General features: G+C 47.7%; 1 protein-coding gene across 1 annotated transcript in view; it reads right to left on the reverse strand.

The window, feature by feature from the left end:
- Positions 1-1,673: 1,673 nt before the first annotated feature.
- Positions 1,674-19,071, reverse strand: part of CSMD2 (CUB and Sushi multiple domains 2) — a 552,912-nt gene continuing 535,514 nt past the window's right edge. Inside the window, exons 63-71 of the mRNA XM_070404687.1 lie at positions 17,930-18,041; positions 17,191-17,370; positions 11,695-11,757; positions 10,076-10,237; positions 8,490-8,602; positions 7,065-7,152; positions 5,510-5,648; positions 5,127-5,340; positions 1,674-3,976 (exon numbers count right to left, since the gene is read on the reverse strand). Coding sequence (XP_070260788.1) covers positions 5,181-5,340; positions 5,510-5,648; positions 7,065-7,152; positions 8,490-8,602; positions 10,076-10,237; positions 11,695-11,757; positions 17,191-17,370; positions 17,930-18,041 — 1,017 coding nt within the window. The 3' untranslated portion in view covers positions 1,674-3,976; positions 5,127-5,180. The remainder of the gene's footprint in view (positions 3,977-5,126; positions 5,341-5,509; positions 5,649-7,064; positions 7,153-8,489; positions 8,603-10,075; positions 10,238-11,694; positions 11,758-17,190; positions 17,371-17,929; positions 18,042-19,071) is intronic.

Consider the following 19,071-nt stretch of genomic DNA (forward strand, 5'->3'; position numbering starts at 1 on the left):
TCTTGTTTGCATGTACCGTCTGTTCCTTTGCCCATTCCTCTATTGTTGATGATTCTTCCTTTGTGAAAACTAACAATAACAACACAACTGCGGCTACAAAGTTTCTTTACTTTAGCTCCAAGCCATCCATGTGGTAATGGTCTGTCCAGTTGGCTGTAGGAGTTCCAGCATTGCCCATGTCTGGCCCCAGAGTGTGGGTATGAGAGCTTCCCCCTCTCTCCCCCTCCCCTGCTGATAGCCAGTGTTCTGAACCATGCCGAAGGTAGGCTTGTTCCCTTGTTTTTAGCTGTTTTGAATCACTGTGTTTCAGGAATACCTCCTGTCACGGCACTGAGTTGAGTTTTACTTTGTGATCTAGCCTGAAAACCCTTTTCTGTAATAGGTGAATTACACCTAATTATATTAAATGATATAATGGCTGTGTTTGTTTTCCGACCTGTCATATTACCTTTTTACTTTTTGTCTCTATGAGTTTGATTACTCTAAGTACCCATATAAGTGGGATCATACAGTTTTTGTCTTGTTGTGAATGGTTCATTTCACTCACTGTTCTCAGAGTTCATCCATGTTGCAGCCTGTGTCAGATTGTTCTTCCTCTTTAAGGCTGACTAATATTCCGTTTATGTCGGTCATGTGCTCTTTGTCCATCCATCAGCTAACATTTGGGCTGCTTCACCTCTGACCATTGAGAACAACGTTGCTAGGAACACAGCAAACTGTGCATGTACTGCTGCTCCTTTGCCCAGTCCTCTATTGTCGATGATTCTTCCTCTGTGAACACTAACAATAACCACTGTAGCTACAGTTTCTTTACAAATTTCTCTTTGTGATCCTGCTTTCAATTCTTTTGGGGATATCCTCAGAAGAGGATTTTGTTGGATCATACGTACAGTTATTTTAATTTTTTGAGGACCCTTCATACTATTTTCCAAAGTGGCCAGGCCATTTTACATTCCCATCAATAGTACAGGTTTCCAATTTCTCTACATTCTCAGCAACACGAATTTTATTTATTTACTTTTTGATAATATCTATTTTAATGGGTGTCAGGTGTTATCTCACTGTGATTTTTGACTTACATTTCCCTAATGATTAATGATGTTGAACATCTTTTCATGTGCTTATTGGCCATTTGTATATTTTTTTTGAAGCAATGTCTCTTCAAGTCCTTTGCCTATTTATAAAATAGGGGTTTTGTTGTTGTTGTTGTTGAGCTGTAGAAGTTCTTAAAGTCCTGGGTATTAATCCCTTGTCAGATATGATTTGCAAAATATTTCCTCCCATTCCATAGGTTGCCTTTTCATTCTGTTGATTGAACAGTTTTACACTTTAAGGACGTCCAATTTATCTATGTTTTCTTTTTTTGCTTGTACTTTTGGTGTCGTATCTGAGAAATCCAATGTCTTGAAGCTTCCCCCCGATGTTCTCTTTTATAGTTTTAGGTTCTATGTTTAGGCATTGGATCTGTTTTGAGTTAATTCTTGTGTATGGTGTATCCACTATCATTTTTGCTAGGAGTTCCCAACACATCATAGAGGTAACACCAAACATTTAAGAAAGGGATTTCTACGTTTCTACAGTTGGCTTTTAGCACCAAATATGTCTTTCCTCTCCTTCCTCAACAAACACTTGTCCCTACCCATAAAAAAGACATAAACATGTAAGAAAACAAATGCAAAAATTTATATTTTATTTGAATTCAAAAAATTTAAAATTGCTTTCAAATTCAGGAAAGTACCATAATGCAGGACCCCAGGGGGAAGCCTCATATACAGAGACAGATAAATTAAATGTATATACTGCAGACAAGCCAAGGTGTGTAGATTACATATTTACAGCACTTGATGTTTTCTGAAAACCATATTTATACATTTTATTACATTTACAAAAAAGGCTTCCACTACCGTTTACCTACAATAATGAAAAAAAATTTACACCTTTCTTTCTTTCTTTTTTGGTACTGTACAAACTTTGTATAACAAAAATATATCTCTGTACAAAAGATTTTTTTGTTTGTTTTTGTTTTACTTTTTTTTTTCCCCACATGGGATGGTGATGGGTGTGTGATGTGGACGGTGGGTGAAGGGTCCTGTCTGCCCTGGTCCCTTCCAAGCCTCTGGAGGTGAAGAGAAAATGCCAGAGGTGGGAAGGGCAGTGCACAGCAGGGTGCTGGGTGCCTCACCAGCCTGGGCTCCGGGGCACCTCCTAGGACTTCACAAGGGGACACAGGAGGGGGCAGAGGCGGGGCTGGAGGAGGAGCCCACTGGTGGTCTGAGAGGAGGGTAAGAAGGGGAAGGGAGCAGCCAGAGAGCTTCCTGCATTTGTTTCCAGGGAAAGAGACGAGCGTGGGGTGTGTCCTCTCCCACCAAACCCAGGGATGCTGTGTGGGCAGCACTGGCCCCTGCTGTGGCCAGTCCCAGTGGCATCTGCCGGAAATTCACTTCCCACTTTAGCCAATCTTTACGTGAATCAGATCTTTTCACTGTTTCAACCCAGAATTTGCTTAAGGACCAAACACATTTGTATGTTTCCATTTGTCATTTCAAAATGTGATACGGACTTCTGAGGCCAGCAGGTCACATATGCACACGCGTGTAAGCCCATGGGGACCTTCCCAAGGACAGAGACAGTGGCTCTAAATGTCACAGTTTGATTCCTAAATTCGTTAGGTCCCCAACAATACTTCTATAGAATTGATTAATGACCAGAGCACAAAGAAACTCAAAATAAATCAAACTCCCTTGCAAGGGCTGCAGAGTGTCTGTCATCCACTCCATCTTCTGGATCCAGGAGCGCCCAGCTCCTCCGTCTGCTGTGGCAAGGTGCGCAGGGCCCGGGGCCACCAGCTCCCGGAGGCAGGGGCTGGGTCCTTGTCTTGTTGCTGCCCAGGTGGGGAGAACAGAACCCAGAGAGGACACGCAGGCCCCCTGCCCAGCCCCTCCGCTCTGGCCAGTCCTGCTGCAGGCATTCACCTACTGCTCCCTGTGTCCTTCCTAGACCTGGGTTTCTGGCCGCCGTATAGTGGACTTTGGAGTTAGAACCATCTGGGTTTCATCCTGACTCCACACTTCACGTGGCTTACATCTCTTCACCATTCTGGGCTTCTGTTTTCCCATATATAAAATGGGGATCATAATTCTTACATTTTAGGTGGTGGAAGGCCTAGAACTGAGACTCCTGAAGCGTCAGGCACTTATTACACTGCAGCGTGATTTTTCGGCCACTGGGGCAGGCTCCCTCTCCTGTCCCTTCCAGCACCTCCCGATGCCTGCAGACGTGGCATCCGTCTGGGCCACAGACTTGTTTCTCTTCTTTGTCCACTGACAGCCACACTTGGCCTTGGGCTTGTGGCCGGATTCCTCACCCTTCTTTCCAGCGCTGCCCGGAACCCAGATGACTGTTTAACTCACTGGGATTAGAATGCAATAAAATGAGGTTGGAAAAAATAAGCTGACTTCCAAGCCATTTCTTAAGGTGTTTTTCTGCCCTTGGGGTAATCCCTGCTGTCATCCTGCAGCTGGACCGTTCATTTGTCCAGGGCTGGTCTCCGCTCTGGGGACTGAGCACCGCAGATGCATCCGCTGACACAGTCACTGGGATCTGACGGCCCGGTTAGAGCCGGGCAGCGCATGTTGGTTTCAATGCTTGTTGGTGCCTCCTCCTCTTCCCTCTTCTCTGGGCTTGTGGGGAGTATGGGGCATCCTTCACACCCGTTTCTGATTTCTAAGCTTCTGTGGTCTCCATAGACGCAAATGAAGGAGGTGTGTCTGCTCTGCTATGGGCAGTCCATAGGCTTCCTTCCTCTCGCAGCCCCTCTTCCTGTGCTGCCCCCATCAGGGCACAGCGGGCTCCTCTCCAGGGCGCAGGAGCAGAGGGCGGCTGGGCGAGGGCCCAGGTCCAGCAGCAGCAGACACGGGCGGAGGGACGGACGAAGATGGGCACTGGGCTCAGGGAGCTACTTCTGTGCCCTGGAGAACTGGGAACAAACAGATCACACCAGAGTTTGTGAAACAAGAGAGGCAGTGAGCAGGAGGGGCGGGGAGCAAAAGGAGGCAAGAGCAAAGCAAAGAAGAAAAAAGGGGAAAGAATGAAAGACAAATAGTTGCGCTGACCCAGAACTTTGATTTTTAGTCTTCCTAAACCGAGGGTGGGGTGCCGGGACCCTGCCTCCCCACAGAGAACATTTACTTTCTGGATGTTGTCGTTTCCCAGGCTGGGCCGATTTGTCTGATACACACAGAGACCCAGGGCCTAGGGACCACCATGCTTTCAGGGGCCAGGGAAACGTTTTAAATTTACTTTCAAAATCAGAAGGAAAAATGAACATCATAATAATGAATATGTAGTAACGACTCCTGCTTAGACGGTACTCATCTTTGTAAGAGCTATAAAGTATCACTTTTCATGTATGTAGTTTTGAGTGAAGGAAGGGTCCATGAAAGTTAACACAGCCCTGCCCCTTGCCCCTCCTCACCGACCCCATCGGCCGCCGTGACTTCCCTGTGTGGGGTTTTTATTTTAACTTCAGCTGTTCTTGTCAGGCATCACTGGAATTTGCGACCCCATCATTCATTTTAAATGTATATGTGTTCACAGTCCCTGAGCCAAGCAGCACCGCTCGGTTCCTGTGCTGGGCATGCCCGATGGAGGCGGAGGCTGCTGCTGGGGAGCTGTGGGCGGGGCGAATGGTCCCAGGGCCTGGATTCTGTGAGGGGCAGCCCTGAAGGCTGCCCAGCCTGGGAGCCGCCACCCCGGATGGCCCAGATGGCACCCAGGCACCTGAGACCCAGCGGAACCCAGACGTGGAGCGGGGGTGGGGTGTGTGCAGGTCATGGGCCATTCTTGTTTTTGTCCTACACTGTTCAGTAACGCTGCAGCTCCAAGTGCAGAGTCATTACCAATCTCCTGAAAGGCCTGATTTATGTTGTCAGAGATGTCACTTTTTATTTTTTGCTTTCTGTTTGCAAGAGTTCTGAGTAGGAAAATGTCAAGATGAAACCTTAGAACGATGCTGGCATGTTAAAACGATCCCACTGGAACCATTTCTCCTCCTTCGTTAAATATTTGCTCAGGGTGGATGTGAAAGGATGCGCGCACAGGTCCCGGTCCCTCCCACTCCCTCTCACCGGCTGCTGGAGGCGGGGCTCTCGGGGGCAGTGGGGCGGCAGCAGGCCTGGGCGCTATACCGCTGTACACACTGTGCTGACTGTGAACTCCGCCTCGGTGGCCATGATGTCTGTGGGCTGGATGTTGCGGTCGTACATCGGGTTCTCAAATGTGGCCCGGACATTCGTGTTCTCGTGGCCAGCATAGCCATTGAACGGAACTTTGGGTCTTCTCCTGGGAATGAGAGGGAAGGGACAGACTCAGGTCTAAAGTCGGACAGAGGGAGAGGGAGGCAGAGGGAGGGCAGGGAGGTTTCAGGTCACAGCTCAGGAAAGCTCTGGGTGGGCTGGGGCCTGGCGTGTCTTGTCGCCCTCCCGCCCCCCTGCCTCCTTCCTCCCTGTACCTGTGCTTGTAGAGATAGAGCACGAAGCCTGCAATGATGAGGGCGATGAAAGGCACCAGGATCGCAGCGGCCACCGAGCTGCTGTTGGAAGCAAAGTGGCGGCCGATAGATTCCGGGTCTGACTCCAGCAGCCTGAGGTCTGCAAGTCCCAAAGCATAAACCTGAGGTCAGAGACACAGTCTGGGAGTGCGGCCCCTAGCGGTCACCACTGGGGAGTGCGGCTGCGGTTGGCTAGGTCCCTCCTCCTCGCTGCCTTCCACACACACACCCAGACCTTTCCGGGAAAAGGGGCTCACGGGGGTCGGTCAGATCGTATGTGAGGACAGCGTTCAGTCCTGGGGGACCCAATCTGCGGGAGAATCTGAAACTATGTCGCAGAATAAAATCTTAAAAGGGTGCAGCCCTTTAGAAGTTTTGAAACTTTCTGGGCCATAGAAGCTTTGGGCCATGGAACTTGACAAGAAAGTGAAAATATGAAAGGGATGCATGGGGACCTGCTCTGGGGGCACTGAAGTTTCTGTTTCTGGAGGGTCTCCCCTCCTTTGTCTGCCCCTCCGCCCACAAGACTGGGGGGTGGGGGTGGGGGGGCTTGGAAGAGCTCAGTGGGACACCCTTGCCACCTAACTGAGGGGCTGAAGCTCCGAGAGGAGACAGGGAGTCTGCTGTGGAGCCAGAATCAGAACTCGGTTTCCTGAGGTCTCTCCGTGTTTGAGGCTGAGGGGTCAGGCATTTGAAGGGCTGCTGCAGGGAGGAGAGTGCAGCTCACGGGGGCAGAGCTAAGAAGAGCTCTCCGGAGGAGCGGGCTGGAGTGGGCAGAACAGGGAAGCCCATTTCCACTGAAGACAAGGGGAAGCTTTCTGAGGGCCAGCGCTGTGACAACACGCAATGGACTGACTGCCTGGGCAGGCGGGGGCTCTGGAGACAGCACCCGGACTGCCTCCCAAGAAACCAGGACCTCTCCCCCCATGAGCCCGAGGCTCACACCCAGAGGCTCTGGGTCAAAGCCAGTCTCTGGAGGGAGGATGCTGGGCACTGATGGTGTGGAGCATGCGGGCTAAAGATGACAGGGGAGCAAGGAAGGGCAGCCTCGCTGACACTCCGTTTTCTCATCTGTAGGACGAGGACTGCAATGCCAACCTCTGTGACATGTGGGGAGGAAAGGACAGCACGGATGAAGGCGCCCCTCAGGACCCACGTCTCAATGCTTAGGGATGTCTGGGTGATGCCCGAGGGCTGGCCAGACAGTACTGCAGGGGCCTGTATTTGAGACCCAATGCCCTTAAGTCGGGGGCCTTCAGCTCAACAGCTGAGCGTGAAACTGGCAAAGGGGAGTGCATGACGTATCATGGTTATTTCTGGAGAGGTCTTCCACAACTTCCATCAGCACCTCAAAGGCGTCACTCATCCAGAAAGGGTTGAGAACTCCTGTCTTAGATTGTTGGTTGTCACCAATCCTCTGTCCTCTACCCCCATATACACATTTCTCCTCCACACCCATGAGCTCATGCTCCCAGGGGACAAATGCTAGTTGCTCCAGGGGACAAATGCTAGTTACCAAGTCTTTGAAAGCCGAACTGCCCAAAGCCGTGGCCCTTGACAGAGCCTTGGTAGATGAAGGTGCCTCCGGAGGACTCTGAGGAGACCTGTGTGGTGGGAGCAGAGAGCGTAAGCTGGGAGGCGTGCCAGCAGGAGATGGAAGTCAGGCCAGGGACACACTCAGAGACATGTTGCCCGTGGCGCTGTTTCACCTCCTGCTCTTGCCCAGATACAGACAGTGACCCTGACCAGCCCAACCAGGCCCGGGCGGAGCAGGCTGATGTGCTGGGGGAGGGGCAGGGGCACCAACTGCTTGTAGGAGGCAGGGAGGCGTTTCTCTTTTCCACTGGCCAAGTCATTTCATCTGTGGCTTTAGTTTCTCATTTATAAAACAGGAATAATAACAGTACCTACGTCTCAGGGTGGCTGTGAAGATTAAATGAGTTAATATAGATGAAGCACTTACAACCCTTAACAGGCCCTAGTTAAGTGTTAGCTGTTCTTGCTGTGATGAAAAGCTGACTTAGAGCACCCTGGGACAGAGCGAGCCAAGATTAAAATGGACCCAGCAGACTTAACACACTTTGGAGAGTTCATCCCCATTCCATTAGCTATAATATTTTTGGGGGGCAATTGGGGACATAACTCCTTCTTGTTCCCTCTGCCACTTGCCTCCATGAGGCTCGTGTAACTGGCACAGACAGACAAACACACTTGTCGGAGGGCAGAGCTGGTGCTACTGGTATACCTTCCAACGCATGCTCTTCCCCAGGGCCCTCTGTCTGTGGTGCTCTAGGCTGACCTCCTCGCCTGTCCCCTGTGTCACACCCTGGGTGACACAGACGCGGGCCAATGGCTGGCTGCCATCCTAGGCAGTTGCTCCAGCTGCCCCTGGCCCCCCACAGCCCCATTCCTGTCTAGCCTCTGGCCTGCACTCCTGGCTTCATCTCCCAACTCTGACCCTGTCCTCTCACCTCTGGCACTTCCCCTCTGTCTTAGTCTCCCCCGCTGTGCTGAGTCACCTACCATCTGCATCCTTAAATGTGGGTAGATGTTCCAGGTTCTCATCTGGGACACCAACTTCTCCCAGCTCCCACCACCACGCCCTGACCTTCAACTTGCTTGAATCACTATATACCGCTGACCTCCAAATTCCTTGCTTTTGGATCTAACATCAGAACCTACTCCATCTCGCTCAGATGTGCTGGCCCTCTGGACTCCCAGCCTCCTGGCCCTTTTTATCTTTGCCTTTGCCCATTTCATTAGCCAGTGAGGACTCCTTTGCTCCCTGTTCTGGCCCCATGGAAAACCTCCTCCCAAGTTTCCACGTGGATGCAAGAGTTTCCACCCTCTCCTCACCTCCTCTTCCCTGGCAGTGACCTGGGAATGGGATGGGCCAAGGGCACCGGGAGTCCAAGGACTGAGTGAGATTTGCTCAACTTACATGCCCATCTAGAGCCCAGTGATCATCTTTGAACTTATTCACAAAGATCTCCACAGGCCCTGTGATCTGGTAAACCTGGAGTCGGAGATGGAAATCTTCTTTCTTGTAAATTCCTGGGAAAAGAAAGTTCAGAGGGTGCACTTGAGAGATCCAGAGAAATGTCAAAACCCGTTTGTGGGTATGCGGCTGTGAGCGTTTGAATGTGATCTCACATGCAGATGTTGATCTAAACACTCCACGAATTATTAACTGTAAGCAGGCAAGTACGGTGCTGCTGGGGAGTGTGTGTAGGCTGTGAGTCTGTGCATGGGTGTTAATAAACAATGGATTACTGGCCTGTGGCTGGGACCCTGTTTATACATGCATGTGTGAGAATAAAGTGAATATGGTTTTGTATATGTGAATGTATCAGTTAATGCGTTGGTGTGCCTACAATACAGTGCGTGTAGGAATGAATGAGTGATGTATCCGAAGTATATGAATGTGTTTAGGACTCTCTTAGAGCTAAAGAGTGAATGTGACTGTTCGCTTGTGTTCGTGTATGTGCATGAATGGATGTGAGCGTACACTGTGTATTAATGTGTGCATTCCTTCACTCATGCATTCATTTATCTATCCATCTATTCAACAAACAGTTTTTCTACATATTTAGTTGTTCTATTTATAGAAGGACTGAAAATTAGGGAAATTTTAGAAAATGCAGAGATACATGAAGAAAAAACATCACTCTTAATCTCATTACTAAGAAATAGCCACCATCAACATTTTGGTTTAATTACTTCCAATTTTCTTTCTTATAAATATGATTTTTTTCTTTTAAAAACTGGAGTCCCATTTTAAAAGCATTATCCTGGATGTATTTCTTCCAAAACCGACATAATCTTTTACCCAGCAGATATGCTATAATTAATATATCCCCCCTTTTTTAATATTTCCATTTATGTACTATGAATAGCCCTGTAATACGAACATCCTTTATTTATGAGTGTTTGACTCCATCCATTTTTATTTCTTATGATAAAGATTCTTAATGAATGGGTCCCTTCATTTTCAAGGCTCTTGATACAAATGCCACACTGTTTTCTGGAACTGTGCTATTTTCAAGTGGGACCAGCACTGGATCAGTGCCTTCACTGGACCATGACCAGCACTAAAGTTTATCACTTAAAAACATCTTAGTGGGAAGAGTAGAGTGTGATATTTTGTGTTTACTCTGATTTTTTTTGATTACTGATGAAAAACACTCTTCTCTTATTTACTGACTGCCTATATTGTGGCTCCTGGGTTCTCAGCCCCCGTTTCTGGTTCCGTTTTAGGGATGGGTCTTTTTTCTCTTTATTTCTCAGGGTCCTTCGTATGTTCAAGTTATTGATGTTTGTCACCTTTGTCCCTGCTGTTTTTATCATGTAAACCAAGATGAATAGACACTTCCTCTTCCCCCTGCCCACCAGACAGGTCTGAGCCTCCTAGGACAGTACAATGTAATGACAGCAGACTCAGCCCAGCAAAGGCCATGTGCCGCCTGCCCTTAGCAGCCCTGGCTTGCACAGAGGGTCGGGGGGTGGAGGGGAGGGACTACTCCTCACCGGCCAAGTGCAACTCCACGCCGCTGTGGTCAATCATGGTGGCATTGACCTTGCTGCTGACAACCTGGAAGCCAGTCACCCTGAGCATGGCTGGCTGCTTCTTCCCCTGGTACTCATAGGCCCCTTTCCAGAGGGAATTCTTGGCAAAAACATCCCCAGGAACTAGAGGAATTGAGAGACAGACATGAGAGGGACTCTGATGTGTGCTGGCAGACTTGAGACCTCCTGATGACGGACCCCAGTTCAGTGATGAGACTGTTTTCCCAACCTCTCACCCCGGGAGGGTGGTGGAGTGCTCGGACCTCTTGTGATCCTCTTGGCTCTCAGGGTGAATGAATGGAGGGCAAGGGAGAGAAGGTGGATAAGAACAAAGGAGAAAACAAGAAAGGAAACGAGGGAACTAGAAAGAAGAGAGAGAAAGAGAAAGGAGAAAAGAGAAGAAGGGAGGAGGCTGAGAAGATGAAGAAAGGGAAAAAGAGAAATGTAGCAGTATCGTGTAGCAGACAGGACTCAGGCTAATGGAGGCAGACAGATCTAGATTCTTATCTTGGCTGTAAATTACCTGTTGTTTGGTCAAGTGTAAGGGCCTCAACTCCCTCACCTGCAGGCCACACCTGCAGTTCTGGAAGTGGGGGCCACCCAACCTGCCTCATCAGAGTTACTGTTTGGGGTCAAGTGATCTAATGTTGCAAATTGTACATCACAGGATGTCAGGCACATAAAGCACCCCATGAACGATAGCTATTAAAACTGTTATTTATCCTGTAATAATTCTCTACGGCACGTGTTATAATCCTTATTCTACTGAAAGATACACTGAAGCTCAAGAAGTGCAGCCCATTCACAGATGGTCAGTGCCCAGAATGGAATTTGGATTGAGTCTTATTTCCTGTACAATGCACGTACTAACTAATATCACTGCCGGGTTCCGAAAAGCATATGATAGTGCGTAACTGTGCACTGGTCAGGCAGCAGGCCTGTAGCTCTGCCTCCCGTTCTGGTCATCGCACTTGGGAAGAACCGACACCTCTCTTAAAAATAGAATCACTCCCAGGAAGCTCCCGGGCAGGACCTGGGTCTGTGTCTAGGACAGTGATGGCGAACCTTTTGAGCTCGGCGTGTCAGCATTTTGAAAAACCCTAACTTAACTCTGGTGCCGTGTCACATATAGACATTTTTTGATATTTGCAACCATAGTAAAACCAAGACTTATATTTTTGATATTTATTTTATATATTTAAATGCCATTTAACAAAGAAAAATCAACCAAAAAAATGAGTTCGTGTGTCACCTCTGACACACGTGTCATAGGTTCGCCATCACTGGTCTAGGACCATACACTGGCTGGTGCTGTGCCGGGAGCGGGTGTGGTCATCAACAGCTCCAGAGCTCGAAGCTCTGGACGTGTTTTTGGAAAACCTCGGCCCCTACTTCTGGATGAGACTTTTGCTCCCTTCAGGCTCACTTCCTCCTGAAGTCTGCCTGGGTTGGGAGGTGGGTGGGGAAATCAGTTTGAATCTACAGATAGTTTCCACTGGGCACTCAGAAACTCATGTGCGTGTTTCTGGGTAACTCGGTGAAGGAACCAACATGTGTCTTGAGATCAGGCCCGTACACACCTGAGGCCTGGGTGAGTGGCGGCTCCCGGGCAGGGTTGATGGGTCTCCCGCTGGGCCGGACCTCTGCTGGGGAAGGAGAATGGGAGGAGACAGGATCAGCCCCTGGTCTACATTCTGTTGGAAAACATGGCCGCCTCTCTGGCATCAGGTCAGTGGCTGCTTTGAGATCTTGCTTTGGACTTACCCTCTTAGACTGGAGGGGGGCTGCTTTGAAGGCGATGCCTCTCAGAGGATGAAATGTAAAGAGTTACACATTTTCCACCGTATCAATCACAGTCATATTACACAAGGAATTTGGATATCATTACATATAACTCCTTATTACCATATTAAATAACAGGATCTACCAGCAAGTCTAGTAACTATCATCATCTTGAAGTAGTCAGGAACATAAACAGTATTTCATGATCTGAGTAACAACTGCAATCTATGAAAATCTGCGATTCCTGCTGGTGACAATGTCATTAGAATTGCTAACACGACTCTGGGCTTTGTCTACGTTCTGATGAAAGGAAATGCTACACTTCAGCAAGAGGGAAGGATGTCTGTCTTCTACCCCCTGCACAGATCCCCCGAATGCCCCATTGAGCACCTGGGGTTGAGAAGCCCTGAGCTGGGCTCTGCTTCCCTCCCAGATGCCCAGCACGAAGAAGGACCTTCCACTGACTAAAAGTAAACTTCCTCGCCCCGAAGGGGTATCAGTGGAGCGCCTTCCTCCCTTGGAGTGGTGATATGAAGACTCAGAAGCCCTCCCATCACAGGCAAGGCACGAGCTTAGGGCCTGAGACACAGCGAGGTTCAGATTCCAGCAGTGCTACGACTGACTAGCTACTTCACCACTCAGAGTCTTCGTCTCCTCCTGCTAACACACACCTCACAGCTCTATGCTGGACAAATGAGGTTGTGAACATGAAAGTCATGGTCAGTAAATGTTAATGTCTTTCCTTATTTTGCAGAGAAAAATCTGCCTTGTCACCAAGTAAGGACAGACTTTCCCTACTGTCTTCTCAGGGAGGCCACAGGGTTTTAGAGCACACCCCTTCCAATTCTGGGTGCCAGCTTATGTTTAGGTACACAGAAAGCTGCAGAGAAATTTTCCACAGCGACTCAATATTCACAGGAATAGAACAATTCTAAAATTTGTATGGAACCACAGAAGACCCCACATAGCCAAAGCAATTTGGGGAAAAAACAAAGCTGAAGGAACCATACTTCCAGATTTCAAACTATATCACAAAGCTGTTGTAATCAAAACAGTATGGTATTGGCATAAAAACAGACAAATAGACCAATAGAACAGAATACAAAGCCCAGAAACAAACCCAGGGAATTAATTTTCAATCAAAGGGCCAAGAATATGCAATGGAAAAAAGCATAGTCTCTAATAAATCGTGTTGGGAAACACATGCAAAGAGTAAAATTGCACCCCTATCTTACAACACACACAAACAGCAAATAAAAATGGATTAGGCTTGAAGGTGAAACCTGCAACCATAAAACTCCTAGAAGCAAACATAGGGGGTAAGCTTCTTGACATTGGTCTTGGTATTGGTTTTTTGGATTTGACACCAAAAGCGAAGGTAACAAAAGTAAAATAAACAAGTGGAACTACATAAACTAAAAAGTTTCCACACAGTAAAGGAAACCATCAACAAAATGAAAAGGCAACCAATGGAATGGGAGACAATATTTGCAAACCACATATCCAACAAAGGGTGAATATACAAATGATACAAGGAATTCATACAACTCAATATAAACCCCGCCGCCCCCACAAAAAAGCCAGTTAAAAAATGGACAAAGGATCCAAATAGACACTTTAAAAAGAAGACACACAAATGGCCAACAGGTACATGAAAAGGTCCTCAACATCACTCATTATTAAGGTAATATAAGTCAAAACCATAGTGACATATAACCGCACATCCGTTAGGATGTCTATTATAAAAAAAAACCCACGAGATAAGAAATGCTGGTGAGGATGTGGAGAAAAGGGGGCCCTTGTACACTGTTGATGGGAATGTAAACTGATATAGCCACTATGGAAAACAGAGTGGAGGTTCCTCAAGAAATCAAAAATAGAACTAACTTGTGACCCAGCAATCCCATCTCTGGGTATATATCTGAAGGAAATGAAATCCTTGAAGGGACAACTGTACTCCCATTCACTGCAGCATTATTCACAACAGCCAAGGTATAGAAACAATCTAAGTGTCTGCCAATGGATGAATGGATAGAGAAAATATGGTATATGTATTTGGACAATGGAATATTATTCAGACTTAAAAAAGAAGGCAATCCTGACATTTGCAACAGCATGGAAGAATCTGGAAGACATTATGCTAAGTGAAATAAGAGAGAGAAAGACAAACAAATACTATATGGTACAACTTACATGTGGAATCTAAAAAAAAAAGGTCAAACTCATAGAAACAAAGAATAGAAGGGTGGTTGCCAGGGACTGGGGGCCAGGGTTTTATAGGAAGAGGTTAGCAGAAGGCTACGAACTTTAAATTATAAGATGAATAAGGTGTGAGGATGTAATGTATAACATGGTAATGATAGTTGATAGTAATACTACACTGTATAATTAAAATTTGCTAAGAGATTCAAACTTATAAAAAACAACCAAAAAGTGAGGTGGTGGATGTGTTAAATTGATGGTAGAAATCCTTTCACAATGTATACATATATCAAACTATCATGTTGTAAACTTCAAATATATTACAGTTTTATTTGTCAATTATACCTCAATAAAGCTGGGAGAAAAGAAATCAAAGGGATTAAGAAACTCTTACAACTCAATAATAAAAAGACAAATAGCCCAATTAAAAAATGGACAAAGGATTTGATTAGGCATTTCTCCAAAGAAGTTATACAAATGGCCAATAAACACATGAAAAGATGCTTATATCATTAGCCATTAGGGAAGTGTAAATCAAAACCACAGTGAGATACAGCTTTACACCCACTTTGGATGGTTATTAAAAAATGGACACTAACGTGTTGGCAAGGATAGAGAAATTGGAACCTTGACACATTGCTGGTGGGAAGATAAAATGGTACAGGCACTTTGCAGAGCTGCTTGATAGGTTCTCAAAATGTTCAACATCGAGCTGTCATTTTACTCCTAGATGTACACCCAAGAGAATGAAAAACATGTGTCCATATAAAAGATATACGTTTATGTTCATAGCATCCTATATAATAAAGAGGTAATATGCAAATTAATCCTCACACCCTCACAAGAGGGCTGCCTACGACCAGGTTGGCAGGGGGGGTTAGTGAGGGACAACCAAACGACTGAACAAGCAGGCTGAGTGGGGCGACCAGGCTGGCGGGGGGAGGGGCAGTAAGGGGTGACCAGGCCAGCGGGGGGGGGTAGGGGGGACAGTTAGGAGCGACCACACCAGCAGGGAGGGGGCAGTTGGGGGCGATCAGGCTGGCGGGGGGGGGGGGGGGCAGTTAGGGGTGACAAGGCAGGCAGGCAGGTGAGCAATTAGGAGCGAGCGGTCAAGGATTGTGAGAGGGATGTCCGACTGCCGGTTTAGGCTTGATCCCTGGGATTGGGCCTAAACCAGCAGTCGGACACCCCCCAAGGGGTCCCGGATTGGAGAGGGTGCAGGCTGAGATGAGGGGACACCCCCTCCCCCCGTGCACAAATTTCATGCACCGGGCCTCTAGTTATTCATAATAGCCCAAAAGTGAAAACAACCCAAGTGTCCATTAGTGGATAAATAGATAAAACATGAAATGTGGTATATCCATTAAAGGAATATTCACTGAAGGAATATTATTTAGGCTAAAAAGCAATGACATTCTGACACATGCTATATCATCGATAATCCTGGAAAACATTATGCTAAGTGAAGTAACACAGACACAAAACAACAGCTATTAGATGATCCCACTAACATGAGGCACCTAGAACAGGCAAATTCGTAGAGCTAGAAAGTGTCATAGAGGTTATTAGGGTCTTCAAGGAAATGAAAAATAATTGTTTAATGGAGTTCTGTTTGGGATGATGAAAAATTCTGGAAATGGATAGTGGTGATGGTTGTACAATATTGCAAATGTACTTAATGCCACTGAATTGTGGCATTTTAATAGTAATTAAAATGGTAAATTTTAGGTTACGTATATTTTACCACATGAAAAGCTTAAATAAGTGTACTCTAAAAATGAAATCTTGTATTAATATCATATGTGGAAAAATATTACTTTCCATAAATAAAGGAAATTTACAACAACGTATATGGTGAAAAGACAAGGTGGTTATGAAATGCCAGCTCTGATAAAGGCTTTGACCTTGAGTCCTCTCTCTCTGAGAGGCAGAACAACCAAGTACTTAGAGCTCAGAATCTGAACTCAGACCTTCAGGGCTTGAATCAGCTCTTTCCCTTTACCAGCTGGTGACCTCAGGCATGTTACTCAGCCTCTCTGTGCCTCAGTTTCTTCATATATTAAATGGGGTTATGAATAGAACCTGCCGCATAGGATGATTGAGGAGGATAAATGAGGTAGTACACCCAAAGTACTTAGTATAATGCCTGTCATATGGCAAGTTCATTGCCTGTAAGAAAGTTTAATGCCATTCCAGCACCAAACTGACTGCTTATTCTCGCTGGACTCTTTTAAAAATATATTTTTATTGATTTCAAAGAGGAAAGGAGAGGGAGAAACAGATAGAAACATCAATGATGAGAGAAAATCATCAATTGGCTGCCTCCTGCTGCCTCTCAATGGGAATTGAGCCCACAAACTGGGCATGTGCCCTGACCCCAACCTGAGCATGTGCTCTGACCAGGAATCGAACCGTGATCTCCTGGCTCATAGACTGATGCTTAACCACTGAGCCATGCCACCCGGGCATCCTTGCTGGACTCCCAGACCACCTTCTCTCCAGGTCAGCCTTCTCTGACTTCTCCCTCCCACTCTTAGACTGAATTAGTCACCATCCACTGCATCCCACATTCAGCCCACCTCTATGTTCCTGAAGGTACTGTTAGATCTGATGTGTCTGTCTTCTGTGGCTAAATGTGAGCTCCTTTAGGGCAGGGTTTCTGTCTTTCACCTCCAAATTCTCAGCAGTTATGCAAAGTGATAATGCTCAGTAAATAGAGAATGAATACATTCAGGGAGAGGGAGGTCTGTGACCTCTTGGTAACCCCGAGGGCTCTGTGGGTGGGTGCTGTTTTATCAAGGTTATATGCATAATGCCGTATTCTAGTTTGGTGACATATAGTCTGTTTGGTGACTAACTATACTAGTAATCCTAGGAGTGTACTAGTATTTAAGCACAGACAGAAGGATTCACTCTGTGCCTCTCTCGGCTGCCCTGGTTTCAGCTCCTAGGGACTCAGTGCCTCAGAAAGTCAGAGGCAGAGCCCAGCTCCTGGAAATCCCCCTTCCTCCTTCTCCTTCGCCTTCCTTTTACTCAGGCCCAGCCGCCTTCCGCCTCCCACCTGGAAGGGGCTCGCCGGTGGGCGCACTCACCCAGGCAGATGGGTGGTTTGCCTGTCCAGCTGCCATCTGCTTTGCAGGTGCGGTGCTCAGAGCCACCTTTGAGGGAGAAGCCCTCCTGGCAGGTGTAGATGAGTGTGTAGCCCATGGAGGGCAAGTCCAGGGCCCCGACGTTGGCGTGGGTTGGCGTCTCTGGCTGCTTGCAGTGGTGGGCTGAACCAGAAGAGAGACGCTGTTGGACCTGGGAGCGGAGAGCCTGCGACCATTCCCGGTCCCAGAAGGAACATCCCCCGCCTGTGCCCTTCAGGCCCCTCTCCTGTCCAGCATCCCCTCCCACGCCTTCCCCCACCTCCCAGCCCTGGGTCTACAGGACTGGACATGATGGGCAACAGGCAGATGCTGGCCTATCAGCCCCGGGGAACCACAGCCTGCAGCACTTATCCAGAGGGAAGAGGAGTAACTAAGGTCAAAGCCTGGAATCTTCCATCTGAGGGCTGGCTGTGGTGGTTACTAGTTTTTGCTGCCCCCGGAAAGTTCCTTCTTTTATGTTGCTAAGGCCTAGGCATTGCCTTCAAAGATCAGAAAGGCTTTTGTGTGAAATGTTTTCTGTGAGTCCCCAGGGAGAGATGATGACAGAGACCATCATTGGTGCCAATGAGCAGTGTGCGCTCCCTGTCATTCAGAGCATCCCAGCGCCCTGGCTGCCCAGCTCGGGGGAGGCAGTGTGTCGCCAAGGCGGGTTGTGGTGGGAGGTGGGGGCGTCAGCACTCACGGACACAGTCGGGCGGGCTTCCGCTCCAGGTCAGGTTGGGGAGGCAGGTCCTGGTGGTGGAGCCCTGGAGCAGGTAACCTTTCTGACAGCGGAAGAGCACTGTGCTTCCCACCTGGGGCGAGGACAGAAGGTACCACGATCACCTTCCACCCAGCCACGCTTTGTACCCGTCACTCGGTCACTCACTTTCCCATGACCAACTCCTCCTCCCGCCACTGCCTCTGCCCGCAGCCCCCTTCTTCCACTTCTCCGCCTGGTTAGATCGCATCTGTCCTTTGAGGCAGCTTATATTATTCCTCTTCTATCTGGGCTCGCCCAACACCCTCATCAATGCTCTGATGGGACACTCCCTACTCCGCTGCTGTGGGCAGTGCCGGACTCAGAATCGGAGGAGCCCGATCTGAGTAGAAGCCGATTTTGGCTTCTACTGAGTGACAGCTGCGTAAAACTCACTACACTGCAGTCTCCCTAAGTGTGGAGTGGGGCAGGCCAGCCCTGTCACCACTGCACCGGAAGGCTGCGGCACGAATGCGATGGTGGATCTGGAAGCATTTTATAAAATGTGAAGAAACTGTCTCTTTCTTCTATGAAATGGTAAGTTCCTTCAAGATGGGAGACTTGTCTTCCTTATAGACATGTCCCTCAGAGAATCTGACACTGTGCTTTGTAAATCTCTATTGAGCAGAGAGCCGCCCTCCCTCCCTCACTCCAGTATTTCCCCCACGCTCACCCTCCACGTGTTCCTCACCATCTGACTCAACCTCCACAACCACCAGCTCCATCTCTCCCTGTCCAATACATGTGGCATGATGCTGCCCATCAGCTTCCTAAAATGCAACTCGACTGCACTACTTCCCAGCTCAAGACACCCGTGTGTTTCTATGACATATAGGAGCTGATTCTAACATCGAGTGAAACTCTTAATTTCCATCCCCTTCTTCCATGTCAACCTCTTTGTCTGTTGGTATTTCACCATCTCATTCAGCAAACGGCACCTTTATACACCCAGTCGTGCAAATCAAAAACCTCACGTCATTCTTGATTCCTCTTTCCTTCTATCCTTGGTCCAATCCATCAACGACTCCTCTTGGTTCTACCTAAAAAATACATTCTAACCCCTTCCCTTCTCTCCACGTTCACTG

This window comes from Myotis yumanensis, unplaced genomic scaffold (genome assembly GCF_028538775.1).
Source record: "Myotis yumanensis isolate MYYU_CA2020_CCGP unplaced genomic scaffold, mMyoYum1.0.hap1 SCAF_2, whole genome shotgun sequence".
In the NCBI taxonomy this organism is placed as follows: domain Eukaryota; kingdom Metazoa; phylum Chordata; class Mammalia; order Chiroptera; family Vespertilionidae; genus Myotis; species Myotis yumanensis.